The sequence below is a fragment of the Oncorhynchus gorbuscha genome, linkage group LG24 (genome assembly GCF_021184085.1).
Source record: "Oncorhynchus gorbuscha isolate QuinsamMale2020 ecotype Even-year linkage group LG24, OgorEven_v1.0, whole genome shotgun sequence".
In the NCBI taxonomy this organism is placed as follows: domain Eukaryota; kingdom Metazoa; phylum Chordata; class Actinopteri; order Salmoniformes; family Salmonidae; genus Oncorhynchus; species Oncorhynchus gorbuscha.
Window position 1 is genome coordinate 44,319,013 of NC_060196.1, and position 20,027 is coordinate 44,339,039.

The 20,027-nt window shown below is 45.6% G+C and overlaps 1 protein-coding gene across 1 annotated transcript; it reads left to right on the forward strand.

The window, feature by feature from the left end:
- The first annotated feature begins 15,295 nt into the window (after nt 1-15,295).
- LOC124013382 (interleukin-6-like) lies at nt 15,296-17,670 on the forward strand. Its single transcript, XM_046327690.1, has 5 exons — nt 15,296-15,384; nt 15,490-15,686; nt 15,827-15,943; nt 16,196-16,339; nt 16,809-17,670. The coding sequence occupies exons 1-5, from the start codon at nt 15,369-15,371 to the stop codon at nt 17,061-17,063; spliced, it is 729 nt and encodes a 242-aa protein (XP_046183646.1). The 5' UTR covers nt 15,296-15,368; the 3' UTR covers nt 17,064-17,670.
- The last annotated feature ends 2,357 nt before the right edge of the window (nt 17,671-20,027 follow it).

Here is a 20,027-nt window from a genome sequence, read left to right on the forward strand (position 1 = left end):
TAAACCTATTTTCCATCATAGAGCTCTTCAAACAAACTTGATTAAATATTGAAAAGTGCATGTGGCTACTGGGGCGTGGATACAATTCACTTCCAACTGAACACTGGAGAAAAACGAGAAGAGAGAGCAGTGGAGAGGAAGAAAGAGCGAGCTGTGGAGAGGAGAAGAGAGAGCAGTGGAGAGGAGAAGAGAGAGCTGTGGAGAGGAGGAGAAGAGAGCGCAGCGGAGAGGAGAAGGATAGAGCAGCGGAGAGGAGAGGAGAGGATAGAGCAGCGGAGAGGAGAGGAGAGGATAGAGCAGCGGAGAGGAGAGGAGAGGATAGAGCAGCGGAGAGGAGAGGATAGAGCAGCAGAGAGGAGAGGAGAGGATAGAGCAGCGGGGAGGAGAGGATAGAGGAGAGGAGAGGATAGAGCAGCAGAGAGGAGAGGAGAGGATAGAGCAGCGGAGAGGAGAGGATAGAGCAGCGGAGAGGAGAGGAGAGGATAGAGCAGCGGAGAGGAGAGGATAGAGCAGCGGAGAGGAGAGGAGAGGAGGAGAGAGCAGCAGAGAGGATAGAGGAGAGGAGAGGAGAGGAGAGGAGAGAGCAGCAGAGAGGATAGAGGAGAGGAGAGGATAGAGCAGCAGAGAGGAGAGGAGAGGATAGAGCAGCAGAGAGGATAGAGGAGAGGATAGAGCAGCAGAGAGGAGAGGATAGAGGAGAGGATAGAGCAGCAGAGAGGAGAGGAGAGGATAGAGCAGCGGAGAGGAGAGGATAGAGGAGAGGGAGGAGAGGATAGAGCAGCAGAGAGGAGAGGAGAGGATAGAGCAGCAGAGAGGAGAGGATAGAGCAGCGGAGAGGAGAGGATAGAGCAGTAGAGAGGAGAGGATAGAGCAGCGGAGAGGAGTGGATAGAGCAGCAGAGATGAGAGGATAGAGCAACGGAGAGGAGAGGAGAGGATAGAGCAGCGGAGAGGAGAGGAGAGGATAGAGCAGCAGAGAGGAGAGGATAGAGCAGCGGAGAGGAGAGGATAGAGCAGAGGAGAGGATAGAGCAGTAGAGAGGAGTGGATAGAGCAGCAGAGATGAGAGGATAGAGCAGCGGAGAGGAGAAAAGAGAGCAGCGGGGAGGAGAAAAGAGAGCAGTGAGGAGGAGAAAAGAGCAGCGGAGAGGAGAGGATAGAGCAGCGGAGAGGAGAGGATAGAGCAGCAGAGATGAGAGGATAGAGCAGCGGAGATGAGAGGAGAGAGCAGCGGGGAGGAGAAAAGAGAGCAGTGAGGAGGAGAAAAGAGCAGCGGAGAGGAGAGGATAGAGCAGCGGAGAGGAGAGGATAGAGCAGTAGAGAGGAGAGGATAGAGCAGCGGAGAGGGAGTGGATAGAGCAGCAGAGATGAGAGGATAGAGCAGCGGAGAGGAGAGGATAGAGCAGCGGAGAGGAGAAAAGAGAGCAGCGGGGAGGAGAAAAGAGAGCAGTGAGGAGGAGAAAAGAGCAGCGGAGAGGAGAGGAGAGGATAGAGCAGCGGAGAGGAGAGGAGAGGATAGAGCAGTGAGGAGGAGAAAAGAGAGCAGCGGGGAGAAGAGGATAGAGCAGTGAGGAGGAGAAAAGAGAGCAGCGGGGAGGAGTAAAGAGAGCAGCGAGGAGGAGAAAAGAGAGCAGCGGGGAGGAGAAAAGAGAGCAGTGAGGAGGAGAAAAGAGAGCAGTGAAGAGGAGAAAAGAGAGCAGTGAGGAGGAGAAAAGAGAGCAGTGAGGAGGAGAAAAGAGAGCAGTGAGGAGGAGAAAAGAGCAGTGAGGAGGAGAAAAGAGAGCAGTGAGGAGGAGAAAAGAGAGCAGTGAGGAGGAGAAAAGAGAGCAGTGAGGAGGAGAAAAGAGAGCAGTGAAGAGGAGAAAAGAGAGCAGTGAGGAGGAGTAAAGAGAGCAGCGAGGAGGAGAAAAGAGAGCAGCGGGGAGGAGAAAAGAGAGCAGTGAGGAGGAGAAAAGAGAGCAGTGAAGAGGAGAAAAGAGAGCAGTGAGGAGGAGAAAAGAGAGCAGTGAGGAGGAGAAAAGAGAGCAGTGAGGAGGAGAAAAGAGAGCAGTGAGGAGGAGAAAAGAGAGCAGTGAGGAGGAGAAAAGAGAGCAGTGAGGAGGAGAAAAGAGAGCAGTGAGGAGGAGAAAAGAGAGCAGTGAAGAGGAGAAAAGAGAGCAGTGAGGAGGAGAAAAGAGAGCAGTGAGGAGGAGAAAAGAGAGCAGTGAGGAGGAGAAAAGAGAGCAGTGAGGAGGAGAAAAGAGAGCAGTGAAGAGGAGAAAAGAGAGCAGTGAGGAGGAGAAAAGAGAGCAGTGAGGAGGAGAAAAGAGAGCAGTGAGGAGGAGAAAAGAGAGCAGTGAGGAGGAGAAAAGAGAGTAGTGAGGAGGAGAAAAGAGAGCAGTGAGGAGGAGAAGAGCCTTAAGCTTCTGATGGAACACATGAAGATTCTAAAAATGGAACAGACTGAGATGTTGACCCATTCTAGAAGACACACTATAAACCATTATCTATTAACCATAAATATTTTCCTCATTGTTCCACACACACACACACACATACACACACACACACACACACACACACACACACACACACACACACACACACACACACACACACACACACACACACACACACACACACACACACACACACATCAAAGTTTATTGGTCACATACACAGTTTAGCAGATGTTAAAGCATGTGCAGCCAAATGCTTGTGTTACTATCTCCACACACACACCATCCTCTCAGGTCTTGGGGTCAGTTCTGCTGTGGTGGGTGCAGAGCTGCAGTCTATCTCTTTGACCAGTAGATGTCCCTGCTCGACTGTAGAGGTTGAGGTCATGTATGGTTATCATTTATTTCGGTGAAATGCTTCATTGCCCTCTAGCGATCACTACTGGAAGACACTTATCTCACCAAATAGTGCAGCAGTGGTATGCATCCAGACAGACCTTTGATGTGTCTGTGACTAGTAGCGTCTCAGAGTAGGAGTGCTGAAACAATGCTACCTTATATAATGTTACTTACCCTACATTATTCATCTCATATGCATATGTATATACCGTACTCTATATCATCGACTGCATCCTTATGTAATACATGTATCACTAGCCACTTTAACTTATGCCACTTTGTTTACTTTGTCTACATACTCATCTCATATGTATATACTGTACTCGATACCATATACTGTATGCTGCCCTGTACCATCACTCATTCATATATCCTTATGTACATATTCTTTATCCCCTTACACTGTGTATAAGACAGTAGTTTTGGAATTGTTAGTTGGATTACTTGTTGGTTATCACTGCATTGTCGGAACTAGAAGCACAAGCATTTCGCTACACTCGCATTATCATCTGCTAACCATGTGTATGTGACAAATAAAATTTGATTTGATCTAGGATCAGGTCCCCTCTGTCAATGCAATTGTATTTATTGTGATCTAACAGGCAAAACTGATCCTAGATCACTCCTACTGAGACGCTTGATGAATACAAGCACTATGATCTAGCATGGCATCCCTCCTACAGTATCTCTCGCTTCCTATTAAACCATTCTTTCTCTGCATCCCTCAATTTCGCCATCTCTCCTACGATCACAGCAACTCTCTAGTTACTCTAGTTATTATAAACTGCTGACTATGGTTTTCCTCTCCTAACTTTTACCCAGTCACACTCACCCTCTACTTACTGAAACCGTGTACTACTAATATTGTATTACAACTAGTCCACCACTAACTACTCTTACTCCTAGTCTACTACTAACTAGTCCTAGTCTACCACTAACTACTCCTAGTAGGGACTATGGGAAATGCCTAGTGCCTAGCGAAGTGTTAATTGCATAGGGGCTGTTTCTGGATAAGGGCCTACATCTCCCCTCTGTAGACACAGTCAGTGTTCAACTACTTAGCACAGAATCTCTGAGTTGAGTTTTTACAGAGTCATGAATTGGAAGAGCAATACAATGGGGGGCAGAGAGGGGGAAAACATATTCTGAGAAAGAGATACTGTATAAATCAATGAGAATTTCATTAAGTGATTACGCAAGCTTCTTGACACAAGCCTAGTAGTTCTGTGGAATCTGAGCCCGTCACAGACTGCCAGAGTTTTCCGAGAAATCGTAAATAGAGAGAAAAAAACAGAGAATAGAGAGTTTGTTAGAGCATGAGAGGACAGGAAATAATGTAGATAAGGAAAGTGCAGCTGGCTGACTAAGTTTATCAGAATATGCAGTTATAAATACAATAGAAACTTATGTGATGCCTTTATATCCCCACCATTACACACATACTTTGATCTAGCAAAATTAGGGCCTTAAGTGTTCAGCTCTTCAGGAGAAGTGTCTGCATTCTAGGAGGGTGGGAGACATGTGTTTTACTTTGACTCAGGGTCTCAGCCCCACAAGTAGACACTAACACTACAATTTAATACAAACAAAACTAACCACAGGAATGCTTTAATAACATAACAAACCTGAACTAATAGTGTTACATTAGTGTGGATATGAATGTGTCCTCGTAATAGGGTCAGTGTCAATTCCATTTAAATTCTAGTCAGTTTGGCGTACTTTCTGAATTGACTGGAACTGTGAAATCTAACCAGGGCAGATCCTAATAGTGAATTGTTGCTTTGAAAATGACACTTGAAACCGCAACCCAGCCGATTCCCAGGAAAGAATTCCTCAAACATTTAGCCTGACTAAGTCTCATCCTGAGAGAGAAGACGTCAGGGAAGTCCAATCGTTCCCTCAAACACTGACAAATTGACATCATAGACACTGGCCCTTGGACTTTCAATTGCCATGTGCAGGGACATTTCTTATAGGACATCATGTTTAGGACAACCAGTGTGTGTGTGTGTCAAAAGCAGAATACTAGAATCACACAGCAAACCGCCACAGATGCAGGCCAAAGAACAATCAAAGATTCCACATAAATTCAGCTTTTAAAACTATAGGCCAAATACAAGCACCGTGGCAAACTAACACAGCAGTTGATTCACTCACAGAGCGGTGGCCAATGTTCGTTCGGCTCTACCTGAGCAGGGTTCATTAGGCTCTATACTACCTGCCCTGAGCATGCATGCTGTTCTGTACCTTGTCACACCACCCTGGATTACTGACCTCTGCTTGCCCTGAGCCTGCCTGCTGTTCTGTACCTTGTCACACCACCCTGGATTACTGACCTCTGCCTGCCCTGAGCCTGCATGCTGTTCTGTACCTTTTGGACTCTGCTCTGGATTACTGACCTCTGCTTGCCCTGTTGTTTGCCTGCCACCCTGTTTTTGCAATAAACGTTTGTTACTTTGAAATAGTCTGCATCTAGTTCTTCTCATGAGCCTTGACAGTACGAACTGGCCATGACTGTTATGCAGGTGAATGAGGACCCAAAAGCGACTTGGCGAAAACAGAGTCTTTAATCCAGTAAAGTAAATATTCAATACTCCTAGACAAATCGGAGCGGTAAATAAAGCATAAAGAACAATTCCACTCGTAATGACGAGAACAGACTGGAGACTCGATCATAAACTGCAGGTTGCCTCGGGAAGGCACTTGACCGTAGCAGACTCAGACACCTGCTCACCACGCAGCATCTGAGGGAAACACGACACGACAGGGCGATACAAAGACACAGCACGGTGAACAATATACAAGGATCCGACAGGACAGAAACGGAAAACAAGGGGAGAAATAGGGACTCTAATCAGGGGAAAAGATAGGGAACAGGTGTGGAAGACTAAATGATTGATTAGGGGAATAGGAACAGCTGGGAGCAAGAACGGAACGATAGAGAGAGAGAGAGAGGGAGGGAGAGAGAAAAAGGGGAACGAACCTAAAAAGACCAGCAGGGGGAAAACGAACAGAAGGAAAAGCAAAATGACAAGACAATATAAGACAAAACATGACAATGACGGACGTAGCAGACTGAGCGGAGTACCAGGAGGTGTTCAGTGAGGCCCGGGCCACTTCACTTCCTCTGCACTGATCCTATGACTTCGTGACTGATCTTCTCCCAGGCACCACACCGCCCAGGGGACGACTGTACTCTCTGTCGTGTCCGGAGACCAAGGCTATGGAGACCTACATTGAGGACTCCCTAGCTGCAGGGTGTATCCGTCCTTCTCCCTCCCCACTGGCGCAGGGTTCTTCTTTGTGGAGAAGGACAAAACCCTGTGCCCATGCATCAACTACCGGGGCCTCAATGACATCATCACCTCGGCCTTCGAGCCGCTCCAGGGAGCCACCGTTTTCACCAAGTTGGACCTGCGGTACGCCTACCACCTGGTGTGGATACAGGAAGGGGACAAGTGGAAGACTGCCTTCAACACGGCCAGTGGTCACTACGAATACTTGACCATGCCACTTGGCATTACCAATGCCCAAGCTGTGTTCCAAGCTGCTTCGGATGTCGGAGTGGGGGTTGTCCTATCCCAGTGTTCTGCCCTGGACCTGTGCCTTCTCCCATCGCATCAACACCAAGGAGAGGAATTACGATGTGGGAAATCGTGAGCTTCTCGTGGTGAAGATGGCGTTGGAGGAGTGGAGACACTGGTTGGAGGGGCGGAACATCCGTTCATTGTGTGGACGGATCACAAGAACCTGAAATATCTCCGCACCGCCAAGCATCTCAATTCCAGGCAAGCTAGGTGGGCCCTGCTTTTCACCCGGTTTAACCTCTCCCTCTCCTACTGACTTGGATCCAAGAATATCAAGCCGGATGCAATGTCATGCCGCTATAACCCCACTGCTACACCCTCGGACCCTGACCCTGAGACCATCTTCCCACCTCGTGCCTGGCAACAGCACTGGGAAAATTTCAGCTGGGGAATAAGGAAGCAGGTCTGTGAGGCACAGCGTTCCCAGCCGAACCCCGGGGGGGCCAGATAAGTAGATGTTTGTTCCTGATGCTGTCCCCCCCTCGGTCCTGGAGTGGGCCCACTTCTCCAGGCTTACCTTCCACCCGGGCTCCCGAGGGACCCTGGCCTTTGTGCAGCAACGCTTTTGGTGGCCTAACATGGTTCCTAATGTCTCCGAGTTTGTCGCCGCCTGCACGATCTGTGTACAAAGCAAGACTCCTCTGCAAGCTCCGGCTGGTCTCCTTCAACCACTGCCTGTCCCTCACAGTCCCTGGACTTCTATCCCCCCGTCTGATGGAAACACCACCATTCTGACTGTAGTGGATCGGTTTTCCAAAGCCGCCCATTTCTTCCTTTCCCCAAGCTACCCTCTGCCAAAGAGACAGACCAGCTCATGGTGCAGCACGTCTTGCGGATCCATGGACTCACGGTGGACATGGTCTCCAACCGGGGACCTCAGTTCTCATCCCTGTTCTGGAAGGCGTTCTGCACACTCATTGGGTCGTCGACCAGCCTGTCCACCGGGCTCCACCCTCAGTCCAACGGCCAGTTGGAGCGAGACAATCAAGACCTGGAGACGACTCTTCACTGCCTTGTCTCCGACAACCCCACCACCTGGAGCCAGCAACTCATGTGGGTTGAATACGCCCGCAACACCCTCCTCTGCTCTGCCACCAGGCTCTCGCCTTTCGAGCATTCCCTGAGTTATCAGCCCCCGCTCTTCCCGGAACAAGAGGAAGACATCGGCATATCCTCTGCCCAGATGTTTGTCCACCGCTGTCGCCATACCTGGAAGAGAGCCCGGTCGGCTCTTCTCAAGACTACCTCCAGGTATCGGCAACAAGCGGACTGCCATCCGACCCTGGCTTTGTGTTTGGCTGTCCACTCGAGATCTGCCCCTCTGGGTGGAGTCCCTCAAACTTCTCCCCCGTTTTATCAGCCCTTTCCCCATATCCAAGATCATTAGCCCCCCTGCTGTTCATCTTCTGTTGCCCCGTACCCTCCGTATACATCCCACTTTTCATGTCTAGAATTAAACCTATGTCCCACAGCCCACAGTTTCCTGTTTCCAGGCACACCCCTCTCCCCCGTCTCATCAAGGCCACTCCTGAATGTTTGACCGCGGGACAGGGGATTCCAGTACCTGGAGGCTTATGGCCTGGAAGAGAGGTGCTGGGTCCCCACTAGGGACATCCTGGACCCAGGCCTCATCGCTGAGTTCCAACGCCGGTACCAGGTCTGCACCCAGGTAGGATGTCGCCCCTAGGATGTCGCCCCTAGAGGGGGGGGGGGGGTACTGTCACACCCTGATCTGTTTCACCTGTCTTTGTGCTTGTTTCCAACCCTCCAGGTGTCGCCCATCTTCCCCATTATCCCCAGTGTATATATACCTGTGTTCTCTGTTGCCAGTTCGTTTTGTTTCATCAAGCCTAACCAGCGTTTTCGCTGTGCTTCTGTCTTTCTCTAGTTCCTGTTTTCTAGTTTTCCCGGTTTTGACCATTCTGCCTGCACTGACCCTGAGACTGTCTGCCGTTCTGTACCTTGTGACACTGCCCTGGATTACTGACCTCTGCCTGCCCTGACCCTGAGCCTGTCTGCCATTCTGTACCTTTCGGGCTGCTCTGGATTACTGACCTCTGCCTGCCCTTGACCTGTCTTTTGCCTGCCCCCATTTTTGTAATAAACCTTTGTTACTTCGAAACTGTCTGCATCTGGGTCTTCTCCTGAGCCTTGACAACTAGAGAATGTACAGTGCATTCGGAAAGTATTCAGACCCCTTCACTTTTTCCACATATAGTTACGTTACAGCCTAATTCTAAAATAGATTAAATTGTTTTTTCCCCTCATCCATCTACACACAATACCCCATAGTGACAAAACAAAAACAGATTTACATATCACATGTATTCCGACCCTTTACTTAGTACTTTGTTGAAGCACCTTTGGCCGTGTCACGATCGTTATATAAATAAATGGACCAAGGTGCAGCGTGAGTAGAGTTCCACATTTTTATTAAAGTGAAACTTCCCAAAACAACAAAGAATTAACAAACGTGCAAATACGTAGCGCACATAGGCACTATACAAAATCAATATCCCACATCGCAGGTGGGAAAAGGAACACACTAAGTATGATCTGCAATTAGAAGCAATGATTATCAGCTGCCTCCAATTGGGAACCATACACACACCAACACAGAAACACAACACCTAGAAACCCCCCTAGTCACCCTCTGACCTATTACACCATAGAGAACCCCGAGGGCTCTCTATGGTCAGGGCGTGACAGTACCCCCCCTGTACGCCGGAGGTGATAGGGAATTGGCATGCTGTGATAGGGAATTGGCATGCTGTGATAGGGAATTGGCATGCTGTGATAGGGAATTGGCATGCTGTGATAGGGAATTGGCATGCTGTGATAGGGAATTGGCATGCTGTGATAGGGAATTGGCATGCTGTGATAGGGAATTGGCATGCTGTGATAGGGAATTGGCATGCATGCATGCTGTGATAGGGAATTGGCATGCTGTGATAGGGAATTGGCATGCTGTGATATGCTGTGGGAATTGGCATGCTGTGATAGGGAATTGGCATGCTGTGATAGGGAATTGGCATGCTGTGATAGGGAATTGGCATGCTGTGATAGGGAATTGGCATGCTGTAGGGATGGCATGCTGTGATAGGGAATTGGCATGCTGTGATGATGGCATGCTGTGATAGGGAATTGGCATGCTGTGATAGGGAATTGGCATGCTGTGATATGCTGTGGGAATTGGCATGCTGTGATAGGGAATTGGCATGCTGTGGGAATTGGCATGCTGTGATAGGGAATTGGCATGCTGTGATAGGGAATTGGCATGCTGTGATAGGGAATTGGCATGCTGTGATAGGGAATTGGCATGCTGTGATAGGGAATTGGCATGCTGTGATAGGGAATTGGCATGCTGTGATAGGGAATTGGCATGCTGTGATGCTGTGATAGGGAATTGGCATGCTGTGATAGGGAATTGGCATGCTGTGATAGGGAATTGGATGCTGTGATTGGCATGCTGTGATAGGGAATTGGCATGCTGTGATAGGGAATTGCATGCATGCTGTGATAGGGAATTGGCATGCTGTGATAGGGAATTGGCATGCTGTGATAGGGAATTGGCATGCTGTGATAGGGAATTGGCATGCTGTGATAGGGAATTGGCATGCTGTGATAGGGAATGGCATGCTGTGATAGGGAATTGGCATGCTGTGATAGGGAATTGGCATGCTGTGATAGGGAATTGGCATGCTGTGATAGGGAATTGGCATGCTGTGATAGGGAATTGGCATGCTGTGATAGGGAATTGGCATGCTGTGATAGGGAATTGGCATGCTGTGATAGGAATTGGCATGCTGTGATAGGGAATTGGCATGCTGTGATAGGGAATTGGAATTGGCATGCTGTGATAGGGAATTGGCATGCTGTGATAGGGAATTGGCATGCTGTGATAGGGAATTGGCATGCTGTGATAGGGAATTGGCATGCTGTGATAGGGAATTGGCATGCTGTGATAGGGAATTGGCATGCTGTGATAGGGAATTGGCATGCTGTGATAGGGAATTGGCATGCTGTGATAGGGAATTGGCATGCTGTGATAGGGAATTGGCATGCTGTGATAGGGAATTGGCATGCTGTGATAGGGAATTGGCATGCTGTGATAGGGAATTGGCATGCTGTGATAGGGAATTGGCATGCTGTGATATGCTGTGGAATTGGCATGCTGTGATAGGGAATTGGCATGCTGTGATAGGGAATTGGCATGCTGTGATAGGGAATTGGAATGGCATGCTGTGATAGGGAATTGGCATGCTGTGATAGGGAATTGGCATGCTGTGATAGGGAATTGGCATGCTGTGATAGGGAATTGGCATGCTGTGATAGGGAATTGGCATGCTGTGATAGGGAATTGGCATGCTGTGATAGGGAATTGGCATTAAAAAAAGTAAAGAAAGAAAGCAAAGCAGACCTGACCTTATAACTTCAAATAATTTTTCAAAAAGATGAATGTCTACATAGTCTGGGAGAGGGTCGACCTCTTTGCAGTCACGATGGCCCCTGCTGTGGAGAATACCCTCTTGCTTGTGTCCTTGCTCATAAAGGTCTCCCCGAAAAGCTCCTTCATGGCCAAATTATTTTGTGGAGGAGATGCCTCTGAGTCTGCTCCTGTTGGCTCTGTGACTTGACCCTGCAGAAAAAAATGACTTGATCTATTAAACTAATTATTTATTTTCATATTTCATAGAACTATAATTGTATAAATAACTTTTAATAAGCCATTGTAATTCCACATTTAAAATGGATGATTCTAATAGCAATAGCATTGACTGAGATTAGACTGCAGTATATTTACTATGTAAGTAATTCACTCTTATTTATTGTTTTCTTATCCACAATCTCAGTGGTGAGCTCACTGTATGTTTTCCAGCGTAGGGCAGGGTCTAGGTGAGACAGGGACTTGAACCTTGGATCTGGTGCAGTAGATCTATGAAGGTAGTCCTGTACATTTAGGGGGGTATCTGGGATTCAGGTCCTCTCTAATGGCAGCCTTGACATCTCTAGTGATGGTGCGGTCTTCCTCACTTGGGGACATGGATTGTAGAATCCTTGTTTTCAGAGGTAGGATCATAGACACAGACAGTGCCGTTTCAGTGCTCAATTATGATATTTTCCTGTTCATAAAGATCTGGCACGATCTTCATACTGAAGTGGGTGCGCCAGGGGATTTCGTAGCGTGGCTCAAGCACGTATTTTAAGTTTTGTTTTCCACAACATAATGTGGACTCATGTCTGCAGCGATAAACATCCCAATAGATTTGGTGATGGCTTTAGTCTGGTCTGATTCTGCAGCAAAGGGCTGCTTAAATGTCGCAGTTAGAAGTTGTTGTTTCTTGGCTGAGTTGGCTCCCGTCACTGACACACCAGGCTGATGACGCTTTAAATGTGTGGCCATGATCATACCGCTTTCTTGTGGCACAATGCCTACACACCGTAATGGTGTTGTCCACCACCCTTCTTCCGTCATCATATTTGACAGGGAAGCCAAAATGCTCCCATACATGAGACTTGAATGAAGCGAGAGGCTTTTCCAGTTCTTCAGCTTCTCCGCTAGCCATGGCTGTCACTGCTCTTTTTTCTGCTTTGCAACGCGAGAATCCAGGATTGATTCGTTGGTATTCAACATGCCCCGTTCACGTGAACAGTACACGCAACTGCTTTAAAAAAAATCAAATCAACCTTTAGGCGTCAGAGTAGAACACAGCACGCATCTATCTGTCTTGTCTTTATCTTTTCACTGCAACCCTGCATCGAGATTTAGGGAATTATTACTTTAAAAAGTAACAGCGGCAGTAAAACTGTAAGGATCACCCCCCACGTTTCGGCACCCATGTGAACCGCCGATCAATTGCAAAGTTTAACCATCATAGTGTGAAATACAGTTTTACTGTCGCTGTTACTTTTAATAATTCCCTAAATCTCGATGCAGGGTTGGACCACTAGTCTGAATACTTATGTAAATGTGATATTTCCATTTTGTATTTTTAATACATTTGCAAAAATTTCGTAAAACCTATTTTTACTTTCTCATTATGGGGCATTGTGTGTAGATTGATGGGGACAGTGTTTTATTTAATCAATTTTATAATAAAACTGTAACATAACAAAATGTGGAAAAGGTGAAAGGGTCTGAATACTTAATGCACTGCATTAATGTCTTTCGAAAAGAAGGACACTTAAGAGGGGTTTTCTGGGAATGTTCTTAGTGAAGTGAAACTGCCCCATGATGTTCTCAACCACTAGACTTGTTGCGCCCTGATGACAGCACAAAATAGCCCTATTAGATTATGAATAATTTGTGGGGCTGGGGTGCAGCCCCATATTACAAGACAGCGGACACACCTTTATTCCTCTCTCCTCACCTCTCCTCTCTTTATCTTGTCTCTTCTTCCCTATCCTCACATCTCTCCTACCTCTCTTCTCTTTATCTTGTATCTTCTTCCCTATCCTCACATCTCTCCTCACCTCTCCTCTCTTTATCTTGTCTCTTCTTCCCTATCCTCACATCTCTCCTCACCTCTCCTCTCTTTATCTTGTCTCTTCTTCCCTATCCTCACATCTCTCCTCACATCTCTCCTCTCTTTATCTTGTCTCTTCTTGCCTATCCTCACATCTCTCCTCTCTTTATCTTGTCTCTTCTTGCCTATCCTCACATCTCTCCTCACCTCTCCTCTCTTTATCTTGTCTCTTCTTCCCTATCCTCACATCTCTCCTCACATCTCTCCTCTCTTTATCTTGTCTCTTCTTCCCTATCCTCACATCTCTCCTCACCTCTCCTCTCTTTATCTTGTCTCTTCTTCCCTATCCTCACATCTCTCCTCACCTCTCCTCTCTTTATCTTGTCTCTTCTTCCCTATCCTCACATCTCTCCTACCTCTCCTCTCTTTATCTTGTTTCTTCTTCCCTATCCTCACATCTCTCCTCACCTCTCCTCTCTTTATCTTGTCTCTTCTTCCCTATCCTCACATCTCTCCTACCTCTCCTCTCTTTATCTTGTTTCTTCTTCCCTATCCTCACATCTCTCCTCACCTCTCCTCTCTTTATCTTGTCTCTTCTTCCCTATCCTCACATCTCTCCTCTCTTTATCTTGTCTCTTCTTCCCTATCCTCACATCTCTCCTCACCTCTCCTCTCTTTATCTTGTATCTTCTTCCTATCCTCACATCTCTCCTCTCCTCTCTTTATCTTGTCTCTTCTTCCCTATCCTCACATCTCTCCTCACCTCTCCTCTCTTTATCTTGTCTCTTCTTCTCTATCCTCACATCTCTCCTCACCTCTCCTCTCTTTATCTTGTCTCTTCTTCCCTATCCTCACATCTCTCCTCACATCTCTCCTCTCTTTATCTTGTCTCTTCTTCCCTATCCTCACATCTCTCCTACCTCTCCTCTCTTTATCTTGTCTCTTCTTCCCTATCCTCACATCTCTCCTCACCTCTCCTCTCTTTATCTTGTCTCTTCTTCCCTATCCTCATCTCTCCTCACCTCTCCTCTCTTTATCTTCCCTATCCTCACCTCTCCTCTCTTTATCTTGTCTCTTCTTCCCTATCCTCACATCTCTCCTCTCTTTATCTTGTCTCTTCTTCCCTATCCTCACATCTCTCCTACCTCTCCTCTCTTTATCTTGTCTCTTCTTCCCTATCCTCACATCTCTCCTCACCTCTCCTCTCTTTATCTTGTCTCTTCTTCCCTATCCTCACATCTCTCCTCACCTCTCCTCTCTTTATCTTGTCTCTTCTTCCCTATCCTCACATCTCTCCTCTCTTTATCTTGTCTCTTCTTCCCTATCCTCACATCTCTCCTCACCTCTCCTCTCTTTATCTTGTCTCTTCTTCCCTATCCTCACATCTCTCCTACCTCTCCTCTCTTTATCTTGTCTCTTCTTCCCTATCCTCACATCTCTCCTACCTCTCCTCTCTTTATCTTGTCTCTTCTTCCCTATCCTCACATCTCTCCTACCTCTCCTCTCTTTATCTTGTCTCTTCTTCCCTATCCTCACATCTCTCCTACCTCTCCTCTCGTTATCTTGTCTCTTCTTCCCTATCCTCACATCTCTCCTCACCTCTCCTCTCTTTATCTTGTCTCTTCTTCCCTATCCTCACATCTCTCCTCACCTCTCCTCTCTTTATCTTGTCTCTTCTTCCCTATCCTCACATCTCTCCTACCTCTCCTCTCTTTATCTTGTCTCTTCTTCCCTATCCTCACATCTCTCCTACCTCTCCTCTCTTTATCTTGTCTCTTCTTCCCTATCCTCACATCTCTCCTACCTCTCCTCTCTTTATCTTGTCTCTTCTTCCCTATCCTCACATCTCTCCTCACCTCTCCTCTCTTTATCTTGTCTCTTCTTCCCTATCTTCACATCTCTTCTACCTCTCATTGAGTTGCATAAATATACAGAATACAAGAATGAACGGAACTTTATTCTTGAATTTGATTAAACACGTGCATTGAGAGAACTACCCCAACCCTACATTCTAGATTATTAGGCTTGATTACCTGTCTGAGTGTTCCATGGTGCAGAGTAGAGACCTGGTGACATGTGCAACGTTACAGGTTATATGATGACAGAGTAATATCTCTCCATTAGAGACTTCCTGTAGTAATATTTTTGTAAGTTCTGTCCCAAATGGCACCCTATTCCCTTGTGCACTACTTTTGACCAGAGCCCTAGCCCCAAAGTCCTAGCCCTGGTCAAAACTAGTGCACTATGTAGGAGTAGAGTGTCATTAGTGACTAAGACAATATCTCTGACTGATAATGATGGAGTGATGATAAAAAAGGAGAGGGGAGGGGTGAGGGGAAGGAGATGAGGAAACACTTGTAATGTGTAAGTTTATAAATACTTGCGCATGTAGCATCGGTCAGACAAACAAGTAGCCTACCAACTTCAGCATCACTCAAGAGTCACTGGACACAGCACCGAGAAAAACATTAACTGGGACATGACTTCTACACACTGTAAGTCGGACGTCACACTATTCTACCGTTCTACCTGGTCAAATAAACTGGGTTGTGTTTTGTATTTTATCACTAACTCCTCTCTTGCTCTCCTCCTTCATTCAGACCTCTCACTCCTCTCGGTGCTCGTGATGATGGTAGTTAACGGGAGTCCACTGCCCAGCGCGCCTGGTTGGACCTCTGGAGAGGAGCTCGCGGTCGAATCGTTCTCCGGTGAACCGGGCGCGCCGCCGATATGGGCGAACGTGATCAAGGTGATCAAGCTGCTCGTTCAGGAAGTGATCAACTTCCGAGACCAACAGGTGAGTTGTTTTACATGTTCTTTGTATTATATTGTAAATGGCTCTTCAAACGTTATTAATTGAAAACAACAATACTAACTTTGAAAATAATAAATTAAACCATCTGAAAAGTATAACTTTTATTCCTCCTTGTGTTGTAGTTTGTGGAGGAGTTTCAGAAGCCAGTGGAAGAGATGTCATCATTCATACAGTATCAGGTCCCTTCCATCCCCACACACCTCTCCAAGACCCCCTGCTCCACCTCAAACTACAACAAGGTATAGATAAAGTTGAATGAATGGCTAAGACCTGTGTCTGGAATTAAGTCCAAATCATGAAGCCAAGCTATTCCTTTTGTGATCTAAATGAAAAATCCTAGAAATTAAACCTTGAGGCAGCATCATGCAGACATCTTTACTGGCTGACATTTTGAGTCTGGTTTCTCTCCTAGTTTCTTCCTTCTAGATGAATCTAGGGATCACTTTTTTTTAAATTCATTGATTGAAAGTATTTGTTGTCCCCTTCTATAGGAGGCATGTCTGCAGAAGATCAGTCATGGTCTGCAGGTGTACCATGTTCTTCTCCAGCACGTTAAGGCTGAATACCCACAATCCACCCTGTTCCCCTCTGTCATGCACCAGACTACTGTCTTGATAGGCCTGTTCAAAGACAAGGTATGTAATAGTTATATTATGTTATAGTACTACTTAAATACAATCATTATACTACTTCATTATACTACTTAAAGGTGCAATCTGCAGTTGAGACAATAACAAACCTCCTCACCGCCACTGTTTTGGTAAAGAGCTGAGGGATGGGCCTGGAAAAATGTAACTATGAAATTCATAGACAGAGCTATGGATGCAAGGACTGACCATCCATGATATCAAAATTAAATGTAATTTTTATTTTATTTTTTATTTTACAAACATTGGAGTAAGAAATGACTACATATCATTTATTTATAGGTCCTAAAATGGATGAAGCAACTGTAGATTGCCCCTTTAAATACCCTTTTCTTTAGAAAGTTGACTTTCATTGTGGGCAGATTTTCCCAGACTTGCTTTAGTTCCACCAGATACCTCAAATGTAGCAAAATCTTGTGACACATCAGATGACCTAATGTATCATGTCTTTCTCTAGATGAAGGCTGCTGAGGTAGTAGAGGACCTGTCTGCCAGTGAGAGGGAGCGTGTGCTGGGTGAGGTGTCTACAGAGATAGAGTGGGAGAGGAAGACCAGCGTTCACGCCATCCTTAGGGAACTACGTCACTTCCTGGTCGACACCAAGACAGCCCTCCGCGCATGGAGAAGAGGGGCGAAGGCTGCCAGTAACCATGACATCACTATGGTGGGCAGAGGTGTGTTAGATCAGGCTTGGAGTAAAAACCTGCACTGATGTCTTATTCTCTGAATCAGCTGTTTATTTTTATTTATTGAATGTAATAGTTGACTGAACTTCAAAACACAGTTATTTATATATTTATTCATGTATTTATGGTTGAGATGAAAAATGTATTGAATTTATGTAATCTGATTAATTTATTTGATCTCGAGCAGCGTTGTGCCTCTTGTACCCAACTTTTGAGAAACTTGTTATAAAAATACATATTTATATATTTTTTATAGCAAATAGTGTTATTTATTTTCACACAAATGGACTCAATGTATTTTTCTAATTATGACATGTTGATGGATTTCAAGCAGACTTAAATGTATCTCTAAGTGCCTTTACAGTACATTAGTGACCACATTGATTGTGACTACTACTAGTTTGATGGTTGTAGCCTTCAATTGTCCAATTAACAACCAACCATATTAGCAAACTTATTTCATTTCAAACTTGACATTTCTCTATAGTATAGGCTACTTATCGCAATGAACGATATCAGCAAAATGCCTGCGATAAGTGATCAGTATGGTCGGTGTCGATAATTGTCAGTTCATAGTCCCAGCTCTAACTGTGACAAATGTTTTGGATATAAAAAGGAATAATAAATGGTATCTGAGAGAATAGAGAAATGTGTTGCTCATATGTTGTTCGCCAAACATTGTTTCAACAAGATGGTTATTTTCACATGTGGTCATCACAAAAAAAAAAATCCACTTATCGGTAGGTGTCATTCTGTCAGCAAGACGCATACATTAATTCAGGCGAAAAGAATGTGTTGACTCAATGACAATCGCCAAATGTCATTACACTTTTTGGTATTTTTTAACAGATGCTTTTTTCCATTAATCAAACGGCACGAGTGCATGGAATTATTTGAGTGGACGAACATGCGAAGGTAGCCTATTTTAAGTTATTTCTTTGACAGTAGCTAGGTTTCCATCCAACTGGAGAGATTTCGTTTTCCCACCAGTGGTGTTTTTCACTTTCTCATATACTGAATAAAAATCTAAAGTTCAATGTGTTTCCATCGCATTTTCAACTCTACCGATAGTTTTGTCACAAAAACTGTTGCGTTAAATAGCAAATGTGCCTCCTCTGGTCTGGTGTCATGCGCTCTAGCCAAAAGCTCGCAGATCCAGTGCGGGTAGGCTAGTCTACATGAGAAATGGATTCAATTAATTAAGGGGGGAGGGGGACTATCTACACACAATACCCCATAATGACAGAAAACACAGGTTTTTCGATTTTTTTCAAAATGTTGTATTTATTTATGCAGTATATCAAATTTACAGAAGTTTTCAGTACTTTGTTGAAGCACCTTTGGCCAGCAGCCTTGAGCCTTGAGACTTCTTGGGTATAACACTACAAGCTTGGCACACCTGTATTTGGGGAGCTTCTCCCATTCTTCTCTGCAAATCCTCTCAGGCTCTGTCAGGTTGGATGGGGAGCGACACTGCACAGCTATTTTCAGGTCTCTCCAGAGATGTTAGATTGGGTTCAAGTCCAGGCTCTGGCTGGCCCACTCAAGTACATTCAGAGACTTGTCCCGAGGTCACTCCTGCGTAGTCTTGGCTGTGTGCTTAGGGTCATTGTCCTGTTAGAAGGTGAACCTTCACCCCAGTGTGAGGTCCAGAGAGCTCTGGAGCAGGTTTTCATCAAGGATCTCTTTGTTCTTTGTTCCGTTCATCTCTTTGTTCTTTGCTCCGTTAATCTTTCACTCAATCCTGTTTTATCTCCCAGTCCCTGAAAAACATCCCCACAGCATGATGCTGCCACCACGCTTCACTGTGGGGATGGTGTCAGGTTTCCTCCAGAGGTGACGGTTGGCATTCATTCTGACCAGAGAATCTTGTTTCTCATGGTCAGAGTTCTTTAGGTGCCTTTTGGCAAAGTCCAAGCAGGCTGTCACGTGACTTTTACTGAGGAATGGCTTCCAGCTGACCACTTTACCATAAAGGCCTGATTGGGTGGATTGCTGCAGAGATGGTTGTCCTTCTGGAAGGTTCTCCCATCTCCACAGAGGAACTATGGAGCTCTGTCAGTGACCATCGGGTTCTTGGTCATCTACCTGACCAAGGCCCTTCTCCCCTGATTGCTCAGTTTGGCCGGACGGCCAGGTATAGGAAAAGTCTTGGTGGTTCCAAACTTCTTCCATTTAAGAATGATGGAAGCCACTGTGTTCTTGGGGACCTTCAATGCTACAGAATTATTTTGGAACCCTCCCCCAGATCTGTGCCTCAACACAATCATGTCTCGGAGCTCTACGGACAATTCCTTCCACCTCATGGTTTTTGCTCTGACATGCAGTCAACTGTGGGACCTTAAATAGACAGGCGTGTGCCTTTCCAAATCATGTCCAATCAATTGAATTTACCACAGGTGTTCTCCAATCTAGTTGTTGACACATCTAAAGGACTATCAATGGAAACAGGATGTACCTGAGCTCAAATTTCAAGTCTCATGTCTTAGGGTTTGAAAAAAAAAAAAAAAAAATACATTTGCAAACAAATGTTTAAAAAAATTCACTTTGTCATTATCAGGTAGTGTGTGTAGCTTGATGAGGGAAACAAATGATTTAATACATTTTAGAATAAGGCTGTAACTTAACAAAATGTGAAAAGTCAAGGGGTCTGAATACTTTCCGAATGTACTGTAAGTTATTTCATCTGTAGCCTAATAAAAATGCACATTTTCCCAAGTCGTAGTTCGAGGACCACACACCATAACATCCCGTGACTCCAACTTTACTTCGATATGGGTTATCATATAAATATTTGCGCATAAAGGCGTTACCACCACTATTTCTCACAAAATTAATTTTACAGACACAAAAAGATCACTTTGTCTAGCGTATTTTGCTTTGTCGAACATTTGGAAAGTTGACCGATAAATGTTCTGTTTCCATAAGGTCCGACATGTACTTTACCCCCATAAAAAGGTTGGATGGAAACATGGTTAATTAATAAGATG

What these genes read in the sequence shown, in the direction of transcription:
- LOC124013382 (XM_046327690.1), top strand. An exon ending in CCACCTCAAACTACAACAAG is followed by an intron (nt 15,944 to 16,195) that starts GTATAGATAAAG and finishes CCCCTTCTATAG; the next exon opens with GAGGCATGTCTGCAGAAGAT. An exon ending in TAGGCCTGTTCAAAGACAAG is followed by an intron (nt 16,340 to 16,808) that starts GTATGTAATAGT and finishes GTCTTTCTCTAG; the next exon opens with ATGAAGGCTGCTGAGGTAGT.